Here is a 25,256-nt window from a genome sequence, read left to right as displayed (position 1 = left end):
TGACTCACCAATGTCGCAGTTTCGACCGGTCCATCCATCGATGCACTGGCACGTGTAGTTCGCAAGTTGATCTACGCATGTGGCACCATTCATGCATGGATTACTCAGACACTCATCGGACTCTAGTCGGAAATAACCACAACATGCAAGAATTAGGGAACGAACCGACAACACGTTGCCTTGGCGTAACATGTGATTTAGTTTGCAATTCTAATCCCGTATCTTAAAAACATGAATTGTTATTTTATATAGCGTTTGAGTTATCACTCGCATAAATCAATCACTCGTACCCGACGTCTGCCTTTTTTACTTAACACACTCGCGGCGCTGTCGTGGAAGTGCACATGAAACCGTAAAAATACGAATACATCATACTGTCGTGCCTTGCCGTTCGTGGCGCTGCCGAACTACACTCTTCGTCGTCACTCGTGGCAATCGTGCGAGTTTGCCATGATTGCAACAGTCGCGTAGCGTCGCATTGAGGAGAGTGGTGGGCGGCGGGCTGTACATTCAATGTACACAAATACAGTCGCAGTTCTGGCTGCCAGATTTTATTTAAGCTACTATCATCTGTCTGCTGGTAATGAAATCGATAGCTAATCACGCAAGAGTGTTTGCAAAGTAATCTTCATCTTCACTCACCAACTTCGCAATCATGTCCCTCGTAACCATCTGCGCATGTGCAATTATAATCTAAAAATAAATCGGCACATGTCCCACCATGTTGACAGGGAACACTGGAACATTCATCAACCTCTGTAGGCACAAAAACAACAACAAATCAAAAATAAACATTTAAGTACAAGTCATGGCTAATGGGGGATGTTAATTTCAACCGCGCATGACGGAGTTTAGGGAAAGGAAACCAATCTGACAGTTTAATCTTTTTAACTTGATCTGTCTTCTTATATAATCCCCATAGTTGAATTCTATATTCCCTGCATGCACACCAATGAGGAGGGCCTAGAAATGGTGAGTTTTCGACCAGTCTTATTATATCCATTCGTCACCCAAGCGAACATCGTTGTGTGATCTGGGCCTCTACCATTATCACTGGTCGTTTTAAATCACATCCAGCAATTCAACTTGTGTGTCTACATGGGTCGTCCAATTCATCCCTGTGCACGTACAACACTAAGCCGCTACTAAATACAGATACGAACCTCGATTACAGGAGTGTCCCGTCCACCCAGCCGCACACGTACAGTTATATGATCCGACTTTGTCGTGACATGTACCGCCGTTCATACACGGATTGCTTAAACACTCGTCTACTTCTGTAATATCAAATATACCATCAATATCACATGTTTAGTAGTCTTGTATTGTCATTGTTACTATAATAGTTAATATTTATTTTGAACGAGCGCTGCCGGTGAAATTTGTGATCCCAATTCCTAAATGAGTGCAATCCATGTGATTAAAGATGTAAATATAGCATTGTTAATGTTGTTCGATAGTCCATACTGTAAACTAAATCGGATTATGACTTATCATAAACTAAATATGTTGCGTTTGCAAGGCCCGCAATATTATTCGTTAGATGAAAAATCAAAATCACTATTACGTATATGCAGTGACTGTACGTACCAAAACAACTAGTGCGCATGCGTATTTGAGAAATCTGTTATTTCATCGAACGAATACTCGGATGTGAACAATAAGAACATCGTTTTCAGTTCATTGCGAATAACAGTCCATTGAGGACCACATGATGAGTGCAAACTTGCTACTTTACGCCGGTGAAATTTGTAATCCCAATTCCCAAATCAAGTGCAATCCATGTAATTAAAGATGCAAATATAGAATTGTCAATGCTGTTCGATAGTCCATAATGTAGACTAAATCGGATTATGACTTATCATATAAAGCTAAATATGATGCGTTTGCAAGAGCCACAATATTATTCATTAGATGAAAAATCAAAATCACTAATACGTATATGCAGTGACTGTACGTACCAAAACAACTAGTGCGCATGCGTATTAGAGAATTCCGTTATTTCATCGAACGAATACTCAGGTGTTCAATAAGAACATCTTTTTCAGTTCATTGTGAATAACAATCCATCGCGGATCACAGGATGAGTGCAAACTTACTACTTTACGCTCGTAAAATAACATATATCAGTCAATATATAGCATTAAACAAAAATACTAAGTGTTACATGTTGTCATTTATATTGCATCAATAGAAGCTCTATCTAGACCAGTACATGTTTAAATTTAATCGACACCTTAGTATAAGCAGAGGTACATTACTTGGGGTTTGCAACTCGCATAGTACTGTATGGTGACATCATGTCAAGATCCCATTCAAGTCTCTTCTCGTAGATAGCGAGACTGAGGCTACGACCTTCTGACATGACACATATCAATGTTCAAGGTTTGTAATGAAAAAATAAAACTTTTCTTGTCACTATCATAGTGAAAAATGTAATACATCGAAAATGTACAGAAAATATAGTTCTCGTAATCCGTCATATCGTGGGCAGCTATTTTGATCCACCTGGACATCCCAGTATCCTAGTTACCTCGGGCATGCGCATTCGCATTTTTCTGAGTTGGAACGCTTATGCGAGAGCGAGATTGTGACGGGATCTTGGTATCATGTCACCGTAGTTACAAACCCCAAGTAATGTACCTCTGGTATAAGCTATAGTGTCATACAATATTTGCAATACAAATTACATGAGCCAAATAATCCAGTGAAGTGTAATAGATTAATTTATTCATGCGGTTCATTTTCAGAGAGGAATACCAATTCCCGGTACCTTGCTCTCATCACAAGAAACATACATTTATCAGTGAGTGTCATATTAGAAAGTATTCAATCACTCGATGTCTAAATTTCCATCATGTTATATTACATACCTTCATCACAACTTTTGCCTGTATACGCCAATGTACAGGTACAATTGTAGTCATGTGACCCATCAAAACACGTCCCACCATTTCGACACGGATTTGGATCACAATCGTTAATATCTACAAAACATGATCAAAGAACGTTTTTTTTTAAACGATTTAGATTGAAGAAAAAATCCCGAAAAACAAAAATGTCCCACGCAGTCTCACATCTAACAATTGATCTCATGTTGAGTTCATCTACGTTTTTTTTTTCAGTCAAATTACCGAAAAATTAGTTGGTTAATGCTTAATCATTTGATTTCAATGACCATTCAACAATTCCTCACTACAATAACGGGTAGGTTGTAAGCACAACTTTAAAACGTGTGACACGTACGTAACTTTTCTAACTTTTGAATTGTTTTGTATTCGTATTTCTGGGTTTTTACGTGTGAATGCAAAGACGTGATATTGGAACGATTACAGTCTTCTCTGACTCCAGCTAAGCAAATATACAGTCTCATGAAACGATGGCAGAGTTTCAATTATCGATGTCTAAGTTGAGAACTCTGAGTGCCGTGTGTAGCAGTCAGTGAATGAAAATCACTATCAACCAGTTTATGGAATGAGGTTGGAGTACTAATTAATAAATACGTTGAACAAAGACAATCTACATAGTTATTTCAAATCAGTTTATTACGGATTATCGAACAAATTGTGAATGGGCTATACAGCTTGCCCCCACTAAATTTAATGCAAAACAGATAAATATTTTGAATTAAATAAAGGAAAAACAAACTGTAATCGAAACAAATAAACAAAACAAAATTGAACAACTTCAATCGCTGACTCTTGTTGGTAAGTACCGCTAAAAACCATATGATGTTTATCGCGATAATGTATACACAAACAATTTCAAGTATTAGCATTAATATGAAAATATATTCATATTGATAATAGTAATAAATACCAATAATGCAGCTACGACAACTTCGTTGACAGTTGGCCAACATGTAGTAAGGATTCTTTTCACATTCTCCAAGTTCAGCCCATAGAGGGCAGTGTTCACCTGCAATGTCCTCACAAACTAAAACCAAAAAAAAAGACCCATTGCTGTTAGTTTCAATGACGTAATTTTTTTTCTCATTGTGCACATTTCAATTTTCTTTTCTCTAATTTCTTTGTAATTACGGACCCAATGGACATAATTGTATATTGACTACAGATCTTAATTCATTTGTTGAAGGAAAAACATCCGTAGATTTACTTCGTATTCATAGTTTAAGTGGAAATAGGGCAGTGAATTTCATACGCGGCTGTATATCAATGGCTTAAAATAATCGATTGTTACCACATCGATAATATACCATTAGCGTTGATTAAGATCACAGGGCTGACCGTGACGAAACGAAAGTTATTTTATACCAATATTTCATTTTTTGAAAAAATATCTTCGTTCACAACTCTATACAAGACTAACCTGTCTCATAACAGACAGCACAGCTCTTCTTGCAAAACTTTGTCATATAAGTCGGATTTCGTTCACACTCTCCGATTCCGGCCCAGTAGGCACAATTTTTATTGCTGTCACTGCACTCTAGTGGTGGATTGTATGAATATAACAATATAACACAAATTAATGCTGCCATGGTAACGTGCACGTGATGGGTCAATCCATCAGAGTTGGTTCATGAAAAAATTGTTACATTTGTAAACAAACTCGAATAACAATCTTCGTCGATTTCACAATTTAACATTTAAATAAATAGTTTCGTTTCTATAGTTGAATAATATCATACATACAAATTCACTTCACGTATACATGAATCGTGCCAACATAGTAACCATTAAAGTCAAGTGATGAAATTAGAACAGTTCGTTTACCCCCTTCGCAGTTCTCGCCATCATATCCGACCATACAAGTGCAATTATAGTGGCCTACAGCATCTGTACAAGTGCCGTTGTTTAGACAAGGATCACTGCTGCATTCGTCAAAGTCTTAAACATTAAAATAGAAAGAATTTCCAATATAAATAAAATGATTACTTCCGTCTATACATCCTGTTAGATACATCAAGATCAAATACTCTGAATACGTTCATTGACTGCAACGCCGTTCACACGAATTTGGTAATTACGCTAATGATCCAATAACTTAGACCCTCTCATGATTGAAGAAATATATAACGAGCTTTATTTTTTACAGACGACAGCCACATTTTGTGGGCGCGTATCCGTTCCTTATTCAGATAACGGATGTACTTATCGGAAACGGAAGTCGATAATTATTCATGACGTCATAGTGTTAACCTTGGCACCTAGAATACGACACTTTCATATCGAAAACAACCCCATCCTCCCCAAACACAGTATTATCACAGAGAGATAATATTAATTAATGACGGACCAGTTTCACATCTTTGACCTGTGAACCCTTCTGTACAGTTGCATATATAGCCGCCATCTTTCAGTTCGATGCAAGTGCCATTCTGGCACGGGTTATCACCGCACGGGTCTGCAAACAATAACATTCGCCGTTGGGGTTACAAGATTTAAGTGTGATTGCTCAAGTTCAAGTACAAAAGTTCCCCTTGAAATTCTGAAAATAATTTTAATATCATTAACACATACATTGCAACATTTCCGTAAAATTCTTTTCAACTTCAATCAGTATCCGAGAATGTATCCATGGTGATATCGGTCATGTGTACGTATTTTGTGTATCGATTCCGAGAGGTTCTCGGGGGCGATCAAGGTTGAGTGTAATCACTATAAATGTCACAGCAAAATAAAAAAAATAAAATAAAAAATGACCCGCCTTGTTCTGAATCCCGGAGTAGAATTGTCGCAGCGGCTAATCGCATGTACGTGCATTGTCATGCTTGCCTACAAACGACACAACATTGTTGTATGGAAGAGATTTCTTCATAAAATGTACAATAAATGTGCTTTGTGTTAGATATATAGATGTATTCAACGCGATACAGCGATAACTGTGAAGCCACGTTTATTATTTGCACTGTAATCATTTTCAGTAATTGAGCGAATCCTTCTATTATTTTGCATGCGTTCGCTGTTACCGGGTTAACGATTTGTAAAGACTTGTTAATTTGTTTTACCTGAACATAATTTGCCTAACAACTTGAAATCGTCTATAGCAATGTCGGCTAACGATCCCCGTCCGCGTGTCGCTTCGAATGCTACCTAGATAGAAACATAATATGGATTACTAGAAATCATAGTATTACATGATTTGTTGCGGTCGATTCAATTTATTTAACTTCAAACTCGTTACATACTGTGTGATTTACAAATATTACGTTATAGCTGAAACGATACAGACAGTTTGACAACTGAGTCTGTCGAACGACACAGTCAACTGCCTAAAATTCTCGGATGCAATCCGTGATTGGTGTATCGTCGACCGACCTTTTTTCGAGTCTTTCCGGCCGAATCTTTTAAAGTCAGTTGTTTCATTTTTTGAATCTCATCTCATCACGTGTACGAGATTAAACAACACGTGGTAACGTCATTCGTTCACAGTCAGTCGCCAACAATTATCATGTAGATTTCAATTTATCTGCCTACAATATTGGCCGATGTTAACAATCTGTCGGCTAATATTTCGTGTGATTTCAGCTTAGAGGCTACCACAGCAAAAAAAGGCGTTTACACGAACACACACCTGGGCGTGTGGCCATGCATACACACATACCAATGATTCCAGTTAACAGCGAAATTAAGAAAAAATATAGTCGATGAAACAGGTGGTTTAATTTGATCAAAATATTTTGGATGAGTTTAAAATCACAAAAAAATAATTTAGATACAACAGTTTATTTGTTTGTTTATACATTTACCATTCCATATGTCGACCTTTACAGCGATGGGAATAAGACTAATTCACAATTCACACAAAAAAATCATGATTCATGGAGTCGAAACATATATATATAAGGAGAATTTTAATATATCGAAACTACTGAGAAACTGCTCTCTGATTCGCTTTGAAGTAGAATTATTGCACTGACTCTGGAATTTTGATATAACTGAGTGACAGTCGTCTTGTAGCTGAACGTCCAGCATAGAACAATGTGAGCAAGAAATAACATTTTAACATATACTATCGATAACTCACGACCGAATTCTGCCACACACGCAAATGATGTCTGTCAGTATCAATATAAGTGTTTCATTTCATTTCATTATTTTCTTTAGACCATGGGGCTATATTAAAAGTAAAAACCTGTTAATAGTTAATTTGCATGATCGCCACCGACTGTTCATTATTGTTGTATTGTAACGTCAATTGTCCAGAACACCGACGGAAATCATTTGATTGTCTAGCTATTCCGTTAACACTAATTGGAAATTCATTTATGCAAAAAATATGCATTAAACATAAACATTCTTGAATGGTATCGTATATTTATACGGCTTTCGATGAAAAGAGGATTATTTTTATCATATGGATACCATCATGATATTTTGAAAAATGCGCACTGAATTGCAAAGAGGCTATTTCGTGCAAAAAGTGCAAAGAAGTTTATTGGGTCACAGCTGACTTCTGTAAATACGTGGTCGATTGACCAGTCACGCTGAGCTCTGTGTTGCCTGATGGTTCACGTCGATATGAGATTTAAACAGAATGTTCCCGAACGAGAGGTTGATGTGTAATAACGTTGGTGAATGTAACTGTTGCAATCGCGAAGGGACCTCAGTAATTGAAGATGAATTTGATAAAACCTCGCCGCAGCCATGACCATTCGAAATACCGAGTGCATCACTACCGCTGGTCAACGTGTGAATTATCAAGGTGAATTGTTGTCATAAAGTCATAAATAAATTAGTACATAGATGGACCACGTTAATAGTAAAATATGGGGAACACATTTTCCTCAAGCATTTGATAACTTGAATCGTTTCAGCAGAGCGATATCAAGTCGACATAATTTAGCAAAATCCGAGAGTTAAAACGCACAAATATCCCAAATAGCAAATACCCAAAACTAATAAGTCTTTCATTGAATATTATCTCCATTTCGAAGAAGTTGGGAATATGTTATTAGCCTTGCCGATAAATATCACGCATTCACCGTACACATTCCTGCCAAAATGGCAACACTAAGTAAAAGAAAAGGCAAGTGTCAACGTTTTATCGGTTTTAACGAACGATGGAACCATCATTGCTACATTCCATAGTAACTACATTTTACTATGTAGGTTGACTGTATAATGTTTGACGTATTATGTACACTGGTAGCAACGATTCAGTTTAAGTGTGGGTTTGTTTCGACAAACTTTCAGCGAAAACATATTTTCTCTTCACATAAAATATAGAATACATCAAGTATACATATATAGCAACGTACACAGATATGTGCCACGTGACTTCCGTACTTAATGTATTCCTACGCCATGGCAACCGTTCTGTAATTGTCACTTACTTCTGATTTATGAGTTAAAGATCGAGCAATTTTCAGACATGCTGACAACCTCCCTGGAAAACATACATTGTGATTGCTAAAACATTACTAGCTATGTAGGTTGTTTGACGTCACCTGGGTCTCATCGACGGAACAGTCATCAGCGTTCGTTTGTGCCGCACATCTGATAACACGTGATAATTTAGGGTTTACATAGCAGCAGATCACCTCAATTCTCACTCGTTATACAATGCATGTCGTATCATTAACGATCTTTGCATTAAGCTATTTTTACGACTTTTTTTATTAAAGATATTTCTATTGATTTCCCAGATGTGCAAAACGATTTTAAAATTATGGTGTTTGTTTGCTTTTTAAATTAAGCACTGACAGAAAAGCAGTCTCCATATCGTATGTGTTAGAGCATTAAATGTTATTATTGATTCATATTTTTTAGCTTTGCTCAATATTTTAGATTTTATGATGCCGACAAAATCGTAATAATCTAGACACGCCATATCAACGTGTTGGCGCCGAATCCATCCATCCATCCATTGAGTGTCGTTTAAATACATTATACGATATCATTCACATAGTCTGTTTTCCATAAACATTAATTTCCTTATGACTGGCGTTAATTAGGGAATAACGGACGACACGCTGCCTTTTATTGCGTGCATAACAGGGCAAGGACGGGAATGTGCGCAATAATGGGCAAGAAACAGTCGAGCCCATTATTTAAGAGAACATCCCCGTCTGAGCCCTGTTATTTAAACAAAAATGAAACCCCCACAGCGCCATATTGGATGAGAAGAAAGGTCCATTCCATTTTAAAAATTATGCGTGGGGCGAAGCCGAGTACATTATTGCGTCTAGACTCTACTCCGTCCAATATGACGCTGTAGAAGGTTCATTATTGCTTTTATAAACCATCACAATTGGAATTAAACCAATTTAGTTAAATTTGAGAGCTTTGTGTTAAAATAAATTTACTCGCGAATAGAGGTTTACACTGTCGTGTGAAAACGTGAAGCTATGACGTCTAATTCTGATAATGATGTTTTATAACACGTGATAATGGGCAGCACACCGTTACCTAAATATCACAACAGTCTCGTTGGCGTGTCACGTGTCATACTTACCTGATATTCTCCGACGATGTCTTGAATGTCAATTTCGGCGTATTGCCACAAGTTTCCCTGGTTACCAGCTTTCTGCCATCTTCTCTTGCCAAACGTGCTCCCGGTATTTACATTCTTCACATGGACTGCCAGTTCACCAATGAAGGCACCGTACATGTGGTAAAAGAAAGATGCCCGACACGCACCCGGTGTTTTAATGAACACTGGACTGATCAGCAAAGCTTTTGTATTTCGTCTGGGACCTGTTGCTTCCATGTACATATATCCACCTGTTTGTACGAGTGTGTTTGGAAAGTTAATTTCAATAATAGGATAACGCATAGTACAAAGTATTATCAGGGGGAAATCTCTCTTTCTCTCGGGGGTCTCCACACTGTCAGGGGGAAAACTCGTCTCGTCTCTCTATCTCGTCCCCTTGAGGTACGGGATCGGGAAAGTCACTTATACTTTACAGTCAAATAAGACACACACAACGAAATACGTTTCAGCTCTCGTCTTAGTCGGTCAATCGAGCACTCTATAAGACACAGCGCCCTGGGGAAAAAGTCCCCAAGACTCTCTTAAGGCTGAACCAAGACTAGCCCAAGACTGGACTGCCTCAAGGCTCGCCCCTGGACTCTCTCGGACTGGACTCGACTGCCCAAGGCTCGCCCCAAGACTCTCTCGGACTGGACTCGACTCTCCAGGACTGCCTTCTCTCTCTACTGCGTCTGTCGTGGAGTATTCGCCAAGACCAACTCAAACTCTCTTTATTCATTTTCAAAACCCTGACCAATTACAATACAGTAAAAAGACTCTAGGGCGTAACCTTCAATCATAAAGCCAATCACACTAAGTACTGAATACGTCATATCTTTTGATTAATCGTTCACTACATTAATAACTACGGATGTCAGAATAGCGACGGTATCTTGTAATTAGTTCCAAATCACTGAGCCAAGTTCCGTCCAAAACATCAAATAGGCCTACACGATGACAGACATAACACAGCAATTCAGCTAATAATCAGTTAATTAAGTCGGTCAACAGATACGCAAAAACAAATTCATGACACATCCCTTCACCCAAACTGAGATATGCCTCTTGGCATTGCACGTTCACAAATCAAAGATACCGTCCTCTACTCATCGTCATACAGGTTAAATACAATACTAATAAAAGGAATAAATCAAAAAGAGTAAAACACACTAATTAAGTACAATGATTATAAAGTCTAAATACAATGGTTATAAAGTCACAAATATCAACGGTTATAAATCAAAAACAAAAGAAAGGCTACCAAACGATTCACTTTTCTCAAAACGGTCCGCTGAGGGTAACCCTTCGCTTCACTTTCTCCGTTACTAAGGTTACAAACTCTATATCAAAAGGTCAAAAAAACTAAGGCGTGGCGGTGTAACCAAGCGATCAGCCAATCGCTGCAGTCGACAGCATGATCACGTGATTACCAGGGATGCGTCTCTCGGTTAAAGCATTGCAAAGCGGTAACTAATAAACAATGAATACAAAGCTATTAATCAAACTCTTGTCACATACGCTTATAAACTTCAAATGAACTCACAAGTCGTTTATCTAAACACAAGTCATACGGCGTGGAAACAGAATGCAAAGACAAAGCCGCTATCATAACACATTACTCCTCTGGCAAAAAGACGGGAAAAAGACTAAAACGATAGAAACTACTGAGTTACATATAAACCTGTCAATCATGAACAAAAACTTGCGATATCAAACAATACATATATAAGCGCACCAAACCCTCATCTCAAAAAGACATTAAAAAACGTTACAAAGGTGCTCTCCAACTCAAAAAGCGTCAGAAGTATTCCGGAAACAACACATAAACAAAAACAACTCTTAAAACGTCGATATCTCTGTACTCGACAAATCTCAAAACTCTTAAAAAAAACACGTGGGGGCATCATTCCTCCCATCATAATCCGTACTCATTAACTCATTAAAACTCCATTAAACATCACACAACTCAAAACACTGTGTTGCAAATACTTGTCCACTGAAACGCGCTTAAATCGTTATAAAGGACCTCGAACGTCACTAAATATCATTTCAAAACAAAAATCTGGGCGCTTACATACATACAATTCAACATCACAAAAAAACGGTAAAAAAAAAAACGATAGGAAAAGCAAACAATACATTACATTACTGAGCAATAGGGTTAGGGTTGTGGAAAAGAGTTCAACGTCCTTGAGTTACACAGTGTCAGTTACAGTGTCCAGCGAGCGGTTCTCTAAGCAATACACAGATAGCTAAAGTCAAAGTCTATAAGCGTCTCTTCTCTTGTCGCGTTAGTCCAGGTCGTTCTTTCATCTTCTTCTTGTCTTTAATGTCGCTCAATTCTTAATTATACAGTCCTATCCGGTACTCATCCTTCATAAGGGGTTCAGAGGTCTTCATCTCTTCAGCGTCGTTCATCGGTGCCATACTGTTAACGGTGTTAGTCGTCAAGCGCGGTTTCGTCTCTGCCATCGAGCCAGTTAGTTCGGTTCACAAGAAAGACACATCTTCGCCATTTCACTTCTCTTCACAGGATGTCAATGTGCGTAAGATGCAATGCCCAGGGTTCTCACACCACGTATCAGGGGGAAAATCTTCTCCCCGGGGTTCTCCACACTGTCAGGGGGAAAACTCGTCTCGTCTCTCTATCTCGTCCCCTTGAGGTACGGGATCGGGAAAGTCACTTATACTTTACAGTCAAATAAGACACACACAACGAAATACGTTTCAGCTCTCGTCTTAGTCGGTCAATCGAGCACTCTATAAGACACAGCGCCCTGGGGAAAAAGTCCCCAAGACTCTCTTAAGGCTGAACCAAGACTAGCCCAAGACTGGACTGCCTCAAGGCTCGCCCCTGGACTCTCTCGGACTGGACTCGACTGCCCAAGGCTCGCCCCAAGACTCTCTCGGACTGGACTCGACTCTCCAGGACTGCCTTCTCTCTCTACTGCGTCTGTCGTGGAGTATTCGCCAAGACCAACTCAAACTCTCTTTATTCATTTTCAAAACCCTGACCAATTACAATACAGTAAAAAGACTCTAGGGCGTAACCTTCAATCATAAAGCCAATCACACTAAGTACTGAATACGTCATATCTTTTGATTAATCGTTCACTACATTAATAACTACGGATGTCAGAATAGCGACGGTATCTTGTAATTAGTTCCAAATCACTGAGCCAAGTTCCGTCCAAAACATCAAATAGGCCTACACGATGACAGACATAACACAGCAATTCAGCTAATAATCAGTTAATTAAGTCGGTCAACAGATACGCAAAAACAAATTCATGACAGTATTAACATCATGCAGTATCAGTGACATTATGCCTTGTACAAATTTTTTCCCCATATTACCACCCCACCCCGAGCGTCAAATCTGATTGGCCCTTGCACGTAATTCAGAAAAATTACGTCACCAACTAGTCACCTCCTAAACTGCCAAAATATAGTTTTATTTACTGGGCAAATTATTTTTGTGAAAGCTGTTTGAAATATGATCAATCTGAATGTCCTCGCTATATACCGCTAGCTTATGATGCATTTACCAATATTCGCTTTTGAGGATTTCACCATTTTCAATTCTCCCAACCTTACAGTGGCAACGCACGGAGTTTTGTTTTCTGCACTGAACTTTATTCAACACGTCCAACGGCGTTGCTCGTGCGCATGAGTAGAATGTACGAAAATACGTAGGACGCGTGGACACGAGCAACGTTAACGATACTTATTTCAGTTTCTGCTGGTGAAATAGAGTGTTAAAATATGTATTATGTACATAAAATATTGCCGTTTACGAACATCAATTACCATGACCGTTAGTTTATCTTATTGCGTTTATGAAATATAATTATTTTGGGAGCCATAAGTATATTTACGGTTTCGGAGATGTAGTAGTAACGTAATTACTAATTTCGATTTAAATTAAAACCGTGACCATTTCAGGGTAAGTTGTAAGACATTTTATTTGAATCAGTGTAATTTAAGAAATATTGTGTAAAACAACACACATCATAAAATATTGGCGTATTATGTGATAGCAATAATGTAAAGAATTCAATCTCATTCCATGGACCAATCAGGTTGCCGGGATTTTTATTACGCAGTATAGAGATTAGCTGTGGAGATTGGTACAATTATTTCATGTTATTTCGGGTCATATCGCGTCGTATTAAAGCATGAACTAAACTTGATTCATACAACCTGGGCATGATTTTAGTGTGAGACATTTAGAGATATCAAGAACGATGTATATTTTCTTAGAAATACTCTGATACATTGGATTGGAACATGGGCATTTCTTTGGGGACTGGTCCAGTTCAAAGGCGATAGCCTGGCCTTGAAGAAAAGCTGTTAATGTCCACATTTATTGCCGAAATAATTCAGCTTTGAATTGCCATAATTACTCGTTCTGAAGCTCTAACACTGTCTCAGTTTAGTATCTCGCGCATTCAGTTTCAGAAAACTTCATTCATAGCAACAACCAACTTCCCATAGTCGTGCTGTTACAGCTACCAACCAACAATGCTACAAACTGTGATGAAAGAATAACATGTTTTCAACCATCTTCAGGAAAGTGACTCTAAAATTAGTGAGTCAAACGCTAAACGTCAGTTACTAGATTATCTTACACTTCCCCTACAGGGGGGAAACACAAAATCAGAGACCAATTACCCAACTGTACATCATCAACTGTGGATTAAAGTCAGCATTCTAGGCTTCCTGATTACAATTTACATCATATTGATACAAACTTGGACTTATCCGTCAAGTTGCCCATGCCTAATCAGATTGTGACAGCCCTGTCTCAGCCGCTCATGTCTGCTAGACACAACCCTAGCCTGTTACCCATTCCCGCTGTTTGTATTCATTTCCCGACGAATTTGTGATGTCTCTGCCTAATCCCGGGAGCATTTACCACCAGGGTAATTTACTTCAGTCCGGTGTTACTCAGTGGATACAATCAGCCTTCGAGACTCACAGGTATCTAGGGGAGTCATGAGGTCAAGAATATTATAGTTCTACCTCTACAGTCATTACAATTTTACATCCCTAGAAATCACAGTAGTACACCAAATGGAGCCATACGACCATAATTATGTACTGTCATTTGCAATTCCATTTTCTCGGCTAAGGTGTAATGGCCTCTTTGAATGACATTGGTTTAGCGATCCACAACTGTTCATCAATATCAAAACTTGCAACTGTAGTCATATTGTCAGCATACAATGTTTCATCTTGCACATCATACAAACTGTCTCTACCTACCTACTACTGATCTTCTTTTCATATAAGATGGACATGGACCTCACCCCAGTGTCCCCAAATAATTTCCAACAGCCCAACGCAATGGTAAAGTCTAGTTTCTGACAAATTCGTACCATCAATTTACCACGACATGTGTACATTTCATTGGAGCTGCAAGCCCGCATTTTCAGCAGGTACTCTCTCTCAAATCCAGCCTTGGCTAGACGAGAGCAAAGTACTAAACATTTTACCAGGCTGCCAACTTTCAACTTGATCTAAAATCATTAGATTTGTTGGCATCTCTGAACCAATACAGTCACGGTTTCTAGTCCAAGGGAAACAATATACATATTTGTTGTCTTCTTGTTTGGCATGACCACCACTCCTATGGCGTTCACAAAAGTAATATGTGTGTGTAAGTGGTTATTTTGCATCGAATAGAAATATACACCAGCCTGTATCTAGAAGGTTGGATATTAAAGCTTGTCTAATATCTCATATCTCTTAGCCAGTGCTCCACAGCAAATGTGAATATCCAGAGATTTGGGCTATTGTAATTCTAATTTAGCGGGTCTAGTAAGTTCATCCTCATTATAGTATCACATAGTACAGCAGTAGTGTAACCGGTAGCTTCATAGTGTAGCCCAGTAAGAATGTTGTCTTCCATGAGAAAAAACAAGTTCATCTTTGGGGTCTGCATGTCAGACCGATCTAGAGAACACTGCTGGATACAACAACGTGCTGGTGAGATTGAGAGTTTCCAATCATATGTCTCCCCAACCAGACAGTTTTGATGTTGGGGTGGTTTTCCGAAGCACTAAGTTGGTGGGAAGTTGTCAGCCACTTCAACTGAGGACTAATTCCAACCAAGCCATTGAACCAAGTTCATTTATCACGATTATGGGTGGGCTGGGTTGGGGATGTATGTATTGGATGAGTGTGTCATGGTGCTGCGGCAGACCCTGCAAGAATTGGGTGCTCATGCATATACATTAACGTGGTGATCTCATACGAGAACATTGATATTTTCACTTATCCGCTCATAGCTTAGAACTTCTCAGCCAACAAGTACACCAACTTCTGAATGTGTAGTGAGTAGGCTCATGACTAATCGATTATACCAAAGTCAATAGGCAAAATGCAAAGATTGTCTATCAAGGCACGATTTAATTTCGAGTAGTGACTAAGTACATGGACAGATTTAGACCTAGACAGATTACCCGAGACCATATTGAACATACACTCTTAGACATATTCAAGCTTTCTAGTTTCTATCAGAGAAGACTTGGTTTAAAATCGAAAATCAACATGATATTGAAGTCTTTTCAGAAACAGGCATTTCGGACAGCAGTTGCCAAGCAACCATTACCATGATCTCCTTCGGCAGTGCTATAAGCTCCTTTAAATAACTCTCACATGAACGCTGCATATATGCACCTGCTTGTATAATCTCACAAAGTAGTATTTTTTGCTAGCCTTAGCCTCTGGCAAGTGCTGCGTTGAAATCCAAACACTGTTTATGAGTGACGAATACATATTTAGGAAACCTTGTTTACATGTCAGTGTTTACATCTAAGAATGAAATATAAAATTTCACATTTTTGGTCGGATTTGAGCATTCCATGATATTTCTGCTTATCAAATACAAAAAAAGATTTGGATTGACTGTAGTTTTTGTCATACTGGGGGAAAGCAAAACGCCGGTTAGCAGTGAGGGAGCCTCATTCCAAGGGGTAAATATGCTTAACAAGTCAACTATCACCACGATCTATTTGATGGACTAAGCCGTCACTAAGAACAGCTTCCGCGTCCCGGGACACTTGTTGCGGGCCCAGCACCTTATTAACCAAGGGAATTGCTGAATGGAACCTTATCTATTTAGTGTTATTTAGTTATGGTTTTCTTCTGGGCCAATTAGTTCAAAGAAAATCTGTTATGTAAAATTCCGGGCTGGTTTAGAATTCATTAAGACCCCCATCCCCCATCCCCATAACAGTGTGTGTCTCGTTTGACGCAGTCCTTAGTTTGCACATGGGGTTATTGTCATTTACCCTATAGTAACTCTATATCCACCATCTTGCCAGAGGAAACTAAGGCTCCATAAGACTGTCTATGTTTTACAAACAGTTTTGTCGCAAGTAAAGTGAAAATATACATCGTTTTCATTTTTTCTAAAATATCTCAAGCTGTAAATATGTCCAGGTTGTATGATTATGTATAAAACCAGTTATTGATTTTCATAACACAAACTACGATGAATTACAATACAATTACTATATGATAACAAATACTACAATCAAATAGCAAGTTCTGTCATGGGATAACTGATAGATTTACGTGACCTTCCTGACACTAATTAAACCATGAATGAATCGAATTTACAAATGAAATTTACAATTAATGAAAATTACAACGCCAGAACGTTCGGGCGAGTTACAAAATTATCCAGGTATTGAACGCGACACATTCTCATATATATAGTTACATTAATGATACAGGACATCGACAGCGAGTGGGTGCATGGAGCCACTACTTGAAGCTAAAAATGTCTTGCATCGAAGGCAATAGATTTATTTACGTATTGAAAACTTTGATAAACAACACAGCAGTATTACCTTGCGCTGTGTTCGTTGTATGGTCTTTATTGGGTCCCGTGCGACGTGTAGGGGTCTTCCCTCTACCAAACGTCCAATCAAAATGATCACCTTGTTCCTGAGTAAACCCACAAATACCAGGTGAATCAAATGTACACTGGAATGCCGCATCTGCAAGACATAAAATAATAGTGTAATTCAATGATAAATAATGATTGCACTCAATATTAATTTGTATTCCACTCAAAAGTTGCTATGGCGATCACGGAGTTAAACGGTGGAATGTTTAAACATTTAACTATTATAACTGTCATCGTATGTTACGCCCCCACTCTGTCAGACATGACATATAGCGCAATCTTTACAACAGTGCAAGTAGGATAACAATATAAACAACACAATATGGTCTAAGCCTGTTATTGCAAATTAAGGTAGAGATGCAGTTTACCTGACAGGTATTTTAGTTAGTTAATTAGGAAACCAACATGACCTCCCTTGTCCACAAAACTATATATTTTCGAAAAGCTTTTTGTATGAATTTTAAAATTTTGTTAGTATTTCTTTTATCGACACTGTAGTTTGAAATATGCACAAAAATGTGCTTTTTTGGTCAAAAGTGATTTAAAAGATTTAGCTTCTAAACCATGCTTCTGTTTCCTGTAAAAATTGGTTTATGGGTACATCTGTTTACTATGAAGAAAGTGCCGTCTTGAAAACTGTTTACCAGTTGTCGATTTTGCAGGGCAGCAGCTCAAATTTCACTACTTCAAGTTTTTGCATAAATTAACACCCAGGCTAGTTGTCTGTACGATTGTTGTAACACTGTTCAACCAAAAACAATGCCCCGACGGCGTTTGGAAGATAAACACACTGTAAATCATTTGTGAAAATTTAAAAACAAAAAGTCAAAACGTCTAGGAGCTATTTTTTTTTAAAGTTCTGGGATGTGCATTAAAAAGAAGCTGAGATGCTAATTTGCATAACAATTCACTCAGTAAGAAGTTTGCTAATGCTCATAATTAAATGGCTGTAACAGTTCCAAATTTAAATGTATTATCGTTTTGTAAAAAGTTAAATATAGTGCATAATATGGAGATCCCGTCATTTCTTTTTTTACCATGTTTCTCTTTTATTATTTATGTACAGCCTTGCTAAATCTTGCTAAGCATTCAAAATAGAGAATGCTTGCACCTGTTATTTATATTTTAAAATCGTTTTTTGAGTATGTTCCACTGTTCACAATTCTACAAAATTTCAACAGTCTATAGCCAATAAGACTGTTTGGATAATAAAAAGCAAAAGAAAAAAATTCACTCCCAAGTGCCCACAAAAAATAGCAACTAGACGCATTGACCTTGGTTTTGAAATTTTCACAAATGATTGACAATGTGTTTATCTTCAAAACGCCGTCGGGGCATTGTTTTTGGTTGAACAGTGTTACAACAATCGTACAAACAATTAGCCTGGGTGTTAATTTATGCATAAACTTGAAGTAGTGAAATTTGAGATGCTGCCCTGCAAAATCGACAACTGGTAGACAGTTTTCAAGACGGCACTTTCTTCATAGTACACAGATGTACCCGTAAACCAATTTTGACAGGAAACAGAAGCATGGTTTAGAAGCTAATTTTTTTTTAAATCACTTTTCACCAAAAAAGCACATTTTTGTGCATATTTCAAACTACAGTGTTCATAAAAAAAATATTAACAAAATTTTAAAATTCATACAATAAGCTTTCCGAAAATATATAGTTTTGTAGACAAGGGACGTCATCTTGGTTTCCTAATTAACTAATTAAAATACCTGTCAGGTAAACTGCATCTCTGCCTTAAGCTATCGTCAAATATGAAGGTCGGTCAGTGACGTACTTATACAGCTCAAACCATTTAGTGAAATTACGTGTCGTTTTATATTATATACACCTTATTATTATGATCAACATTATTAATATTATTACATTGAATTAGTTATAACAAGTTGATTTCAGACCACAAAGCACTAAAATAAATTGATTCAGCTAATTCATTCTCAGTCGTTATCGGTTCCGGAATCCGAAAAGTTCGAAGTCCCACCTGTCTGTTCGAGCGTGTGTCCGTCCAAAGTAATTTCCCAAACATGCTTTGAGTTCTTTATTTTATGAAGTAGACACACAGACAAGACATAAAGGGGTATATATACACCGATTATTTCGTGTGTACCGTTTCTTTGACTGGCTTATGACCATTCAGTTCGTCTAAACAGATCTACATTTGAACATATCATCAACCGTTTCTCAGGCATGTCTGGGCCTATTTCATTTCAAACTTGATAGTGACATCACTTATGGTTGGTTACTGGTGCACGTAATTTGTCTCTGATTCAACATGACGGATTAGTAGCGATACTTGGAATTAAAAATTGTCAATAGTATCATACCGAGAAAGTCTACTTATCCACATGACATGGCACGTGCAAGCTGAGAACGTAATAATGTGATATTATTAATCATGCACAATTGTAAATGATAATTATTCATATAATTCCATTCTCTAAAAACAATCTTTCAAATATATCCTTCACTTGAGAATGGCCGCGTTACTAATTATGAAGGAAGTTATACTAGCGTAGTGTATATTACCTTCTATCGTGATGTCATCAAGGGCAATATCGCCATATATACCATTACCAAGCACAGCTTCAAATATAATCTAGAAATCAACAATAAAAATTGTATTCGTCTTAAACTCGAACATTTCTGTTTTACTCGATTGGATATGATGATGATCAACTCTTGCACCAATTACCAGTGTGCATATACGTGGGGCGTTCAATAAGTAATGCCCCTGACCCACTCCCAGTTGCCTGATCTAGATGAAATTTTGCATGTGTAATGATTTACATCTCTATGGGTTATGTTGCACAAAACAGCTCTGAACTAATTGTGGTTTCTGATTTACAGGTGTTTGAACTGAGTCAGGTGTGAAATGGAGCCATGTGAGTGTCGCGCAGTGATCCGGTTTTTGTATTTGAAAGGACGCACACCAAAGGAGACTTTTGGTGAAACGAAAGAAACTGATGGTGATGATGCCCCATCATATGACCATGTAAAACGCTGGCATCGTAAATTCAAACATGACCGGATGTCTGTAGAAACATCTCCCAGACCTGGTCGTCCCTCTTCTGTCATTGATGAGGCATCAGTCCGTCAAGTTGAGGCAGCCATTTTGAAAGATCGACGCATTACTGTTCGCAAAATATCCCAAGAGGTCAAGATTAGTACAGGGTCTGTGGCAGCTATCATCCATGACCATTTGCATATGCATCAGGTGTCTGCCAGACAGATTCCCAGGTTGATCACACCTTTCCAGAAGCAAGAACGCGTCGACTGTTCGAGGATAAATTTGGAGATGTGCCAAGAAGATGAGTCAAATTTTTTTTCAAAAGACTGAATACACATGATGAAACTTGGGTCCATCACTATGATCCAGAGACCAAATCCCAGTCAATGCAGTGGAAGCACTTGGACTCACCACCTCCAAAAAAGGCAAGTCTTCTGGGACCAGAACGGACTAGTGATGACAGACTTCCTGGCAAAGGGTACAACAATTACAGGAGCCTATTACGCTTCACTTTTGATGAAATTAAGAGAAGCTATTAAAATCAAGAGGCGGGGCAAGATCAGAAAATGTATCCTCCTCCTGCAGGACAACGCTCATGTCCGCAACTCGCATGTCGCCAGATCAGAAGCACGGGCGTGCGCGTGTGGCTATGAAATCCTCTCCCACCCCTTACTCTACTGACCTTGCACCCTCAGACTTTGTTGTTTTTGAAAGGAAAGCGTTTCCCAGATGATGCAGCCTTGATTTCCGAAGTTACGACGTGATTCAAAAGTTGGAGGACCAACCTGGGGTCTTCTATAAAATCGGTGTCCAGAGCTGCATCAAACGATGGAAGAAATGCATAACTCTGGGTGGTTCCTTTGTAGAGAAAGACTAATAACACTGCCAACTTTCATTACTTTCACTTTCACTCCTGCTATGGGAAATGGGAAATGGGAAATGGGTCAGGGGCATTACTTATTGAACGCCCCTCGTACAGCCCAGTAATTTAATGCTCACAAGAAAGAACGTTGCACTGTGAAATAATATTCCCACTGACGGATCCAGAAATTCGGTAGGGGCGCTTCTATTGTCGTGGGCTGGGTTTGTCATTTTTTTGCGGGATGAAAGGGGGACTGGCGCACCTCTCCCTAAATACTTCCCATCTTTTTCACAGATTTCCAAAGGCTCGACTTATTAACAAAATCAAGATTAATACTCAGTTTGGCGATGAGTGACGACTGTGGCGCTACGTGGTCAGTGGCGGCGGCACGGATGGGCAGTCGCCCCCTCGAAAAAAATGTTGTAAATGCAGGAAATAGCGTTTCAGGTGGTCTACATTTCACAATTTTTAAGGGAGAGCATGCTCGGACCCCTTAGTTAGGTCGCACCCTCGGTGACAGGAATGTTAAGCAGATCGCCCCCCTCCCCCCCCCCCGTGCAAAATTTCGTACCGCCGCCTCCGGTGACGACTGTGGCTCTGAATGACGACTGTGGCTCTGAATGACGACTGTGGCTCTGAATGACGACTGTGGCGTTGCGTAACGTTATGTACCGCTGACAATTATGGCGCTTGATGATGACCGAAACAGTGCTAAGGCGCATTGCACAAATGTTTACTATCGGCGCATCTTATTCCAGGGATCTTATTATGAAGATAATCTTGTTAAGCTTTGTTAATTTTTAATAATCAGCAACTTTGGATATCAATAACATGACGGCGAGAAATGCAGAGTGTATCAGGTGCTGCATGTGTCGAATACGGTAATAATTGTTGATGTCTATGGCGCCCTTCACCGTGATGACATGTACACCAATGTCATCAAGCATTGCCATCTGTGTCGTATCACTCTGAACTCGCTTCCACTCGTCATCTCTGATTATTTTCGCTGTGACGACAAGTAAGATGGCTGACCAGATTACTGATTGTCTGCTCAATTATTTCCAAAATAACAAAACTTACGCGGGTTTGTCGAAAAAAACTTATCTTTTATTTGATCTTGTTTTATCTCCCTGCCATTGATACGTATATCGCACAGCTGATGTCGCATTTCAGTTTGTTTACTGAAGGTGAATGTTAGTATCTATGTCTAGCTGAAATTTACTGAATACTATTATGAATATAGAAACAATACGTGAGCATTATAGAAAATTAACATTACCCGAAATGTTCCATTTAAGGGTAAATTGATTTCTCCTAGTAACCATGTTGGCCCTTGGTTACCACTTCTCGTCCAGACTGGAGTCTGCATCGCAGTTTCCCCATTTTGTAGTATATACGTATTCAGTCTCCCGACATTACGGCCGTACATGGTGTACCAGAACCGTATTATCTGGGTGTAGTCGGTCGACATCATTGGACTTGCGAGTCGGAGTACGCTTCCCTTCGGCCTCGCGGCCTTATACCGTCCATCCTTTGTTGCTCGTGCGTAAACGAAATACCCAGCTGTGAAATAGACAGGTACATTTGTTGAAAATGACGTGGAATCAAGTTGTCGAAACAATGAACTTATTCAGTGAATCATTATAGCAGAAGTCATGTCAGTGTAATTTAAACTGATGGTCAACGCCAATAGTGAAACTCTCCATTGAAGGAAATTCCAATCAGGTAATGGAATTTGTAGAGAAACCAGATAGTAACAGCAAAACAATCAGTAAAATTATCAAATGGTAACATCAATGTGACAACCTGTGAAAAAACAATACATGGTCATCTCGCATGCAACAAAGTAACATTAACATGCGTTGTCTCACACAACTCCTTTCAATACATAGACATATATACCTACATCCGCTATGGTCTTGTACTGGTCCGGTTTTATCTGTTTGTGTCTTTCCTTTCCCCACTTCCCAACTGAAATCATCGTCACCATACCGAGTATTCCATCCACAAAGTCGGTTCGTGCTCTCGTCAAAATTACACTGCTGACCACACGATATGCCTGTGCAAGTTAATAATATATGGTATTCACAATTTCTACTTTATAAACAAAAGTTTACGCTCAAATTTTACATTGTCATATGACTATGTATTGTTATCAGCGATATCAACAAGTCTATACGTTCGAAAAAAAAAGATAGGACGTTCACGGAGCCGAGAGTTATAAATTGCAGATTCCTATCGAATAGGAAGGGAGTAGAACAACACACATTTAAAGCCGTCACCTGCGCATGCGTCAGATGGCCATAGCGTGTCATTGTTTACAAACAAGCGTCTACCCATGAGTCTATGCGTTTTTAGCCTTTGTTGCTATCGTCGCTCGGGACTCAATTCCTGTGCGTGCGTAGGTGACAACCCTCCCGCTTTAATACTTTTGAATGGCAAATTTATTTATATCAAAAATTGAAACAATGCGTTTACACTTTCTAAAATATGTTTGTTTTTTCGTTTTGCGTTGATGTATTTCGTAAGTATCGTTTGTGTTAATAATGACCCGTGTAAACATGTCGTATCGAGATGTGGAATCTCATCTCCAAAATCTCCGGCATGAGTATTTCGCGTGATAAATAGGATAAAGCCATTTTTTGAAAATTCTTCTTGGATCCAACACGGTTAGTAAGCGTGGACCCAAATAACATGCCGAGGCCTCAAAACTCTAAATCATATTTTTGTGGGACATTTACATACTTTTGAGGGCGTATAGTTAGTACTGAATTACATAAGAATTACGAAATGGAATGTGACTTGCCAGTGTTCTCATAGAATTTGCACACTGAAATTGTAACAAGATCCTCCTATTGATCAACTTTTGAATATTTGTGATCTAACTCGAAACATCATACATCGTGTTTTAGATACCTCAATGGGTAGAGTGTCTGACACACCGCCCTTTAGGAGAACAGATACATATAAAAGTGCTAGTATATTATTTATGATAACAAAGAACAGAACTCGGAAACGTGCACACAGAGTCCTCAGCGAATTTTGATTGGTGGTACCTGATGGGATTAAACAAGATGACGACCCAATGGCAACTTAGATGAAATTAATGAATTTCACGTTAGTCTTGTATGCCTTTTCCATTACGACTTAAGATATAATGACACTATATCTCTGTGACAGTCGTGAAATCACAAAATATGAACATTCTTCATAATTTGCGAACGCGTCATAGTTGGGCGCAGAGCTTTATAAACATATGTGTGGTAACATTTAAGTTGTTCTTGCTATATTTGGAATCTATTTGCACCATACTAACATAAACATATGCCATACGTCTTTACATCGTACAGTATTCACTCTGTTGGTCACACACATATAATTTCGGCTCTACATTGCATGGATTAAAAATGCCGAAAACATTGATTTACTTTAAGCATGCGATAGTCGCCAATGTATGGTTCTTTGTACTTACCAATGCGACAAATCCAAAGTAACACAAGTAAATACAAACGATTTTGACAGTACATATTAACAGCCGCGGACACTTTACTTATCTGACAATTAATAACTAACAATATGATATTCCTACTCTGGACGATCTTTATACGTCACGGGAAGTTCTTAAAAACTACCGCAGGAAGTTTACTTAAGGTTAGGCTCTGGGCACAAACATGCGAACCCGGTGAATATTTCAGAGGAAGTGTGCGTGTCAAGATAAAAAAAAAGTTAATCGGAAATTCCCCTTATAGAAAAAGATAAAGATGGATGTACTATATAAAAGATCACACAATTATGCCAAAATGTGTCAGTTTAAAAGTAATTACCCTCATTTGAATGATTTAATTTTGTATTAAGTGTAACTTTCACTTTTTAATGGAATATGTAAAGCTTACCGCATCTGTGACCTCATTCTTATGGAATGACGCCCGACGTGACACTATTACTAATGGCGCGGTCTAATAGTAAAGTGGTACTGTGCCAAGATAGATTGATTTTAAACCCCGTTTACCACAAATATA

The 25,256-nt window shown here is 38.5% G+C and overlaps 1 protein-coding gene across 1 annotated transcript in view; it reads right to left on the bottom strand.

Moving 5' to 3' along the window:
• Positions 1-24,812, bottom strand: part of LOC102809570 (uncharacterized) — a 31,449-nt gene extending 6,637 nt beyond the window's left edge. The window contains exons 1-15 of the mRNA XM_085507360.1: positions 24,710-24,812; positions 23,144-23,296; positions 22,517-22,800; positions 19,895-19,964; positions 17,298-17,447; positions 9,418-9,686; positions 5,969-6,053; positions 5,257-5,364; positions 4,734-4,847; positions 4,330-4,446; positions 3,820-3,936; positions 2,874-2,987; positions 1,164-1,277; positions 643-756; positions 9-122 (exon numbers count right to left, since the gene is read on the bottom strand). Of these exons, the coding sequence (XP_085363486.1) occupies positions 9-122; positions 643-756; positions 1,164-1,277; positions 2,874-2,987; positions 3,820-3,936; positions 4,330-4,446; positions 4,734-4,847; positions 5,257-5,364; positions 5,969-6,053; positions 9,418-9,686; positions 17,298-17,447; positions 19,895-19,964; positions 22,517-22,800; positions 23,144-23,296; positions 24,710-24,764 (1,978 nt within the window). The 5' untranslated portion in view covers positions 24,765-24,812. The remainder of the gene's footprint in view (positions 1-8; positions 123-642; positions 757-1,163; positions 1,278-2,873; positions 2,988-3,819; positions 3,937-4,329; positions 4,447-4,733; positions 4,848-5,256; positions 5,365-5,968; positions 6,054-9,417; positions 9,687-17,297; positions 17,448-19,894; positions 19,965-22,516; positions 22,801-23,143; positions 23,297-24,709) is intronic.
• Between the last annotated feature and the right edge of the window lie 444 nt (positions 24,813-25,256).

This window comes from Saccoglossus kowalevskii, chromosome 13 (genome assembly GCF_978046115.1).
Source record: "Saccoglossus kowalevskii chromosome 13, keSacKowa6.1, whole genome shotgun sequence".
Lineage (NCBI taxonomy): Eukaryota > Metazoa > Hemichordata > Enteropneusta > Harrimaniidae > Saccoglossus > Saccoglossus kowalevskii.
This window is presented reverse-complemented; position numbering and strand designations above follow the sequence as displayed.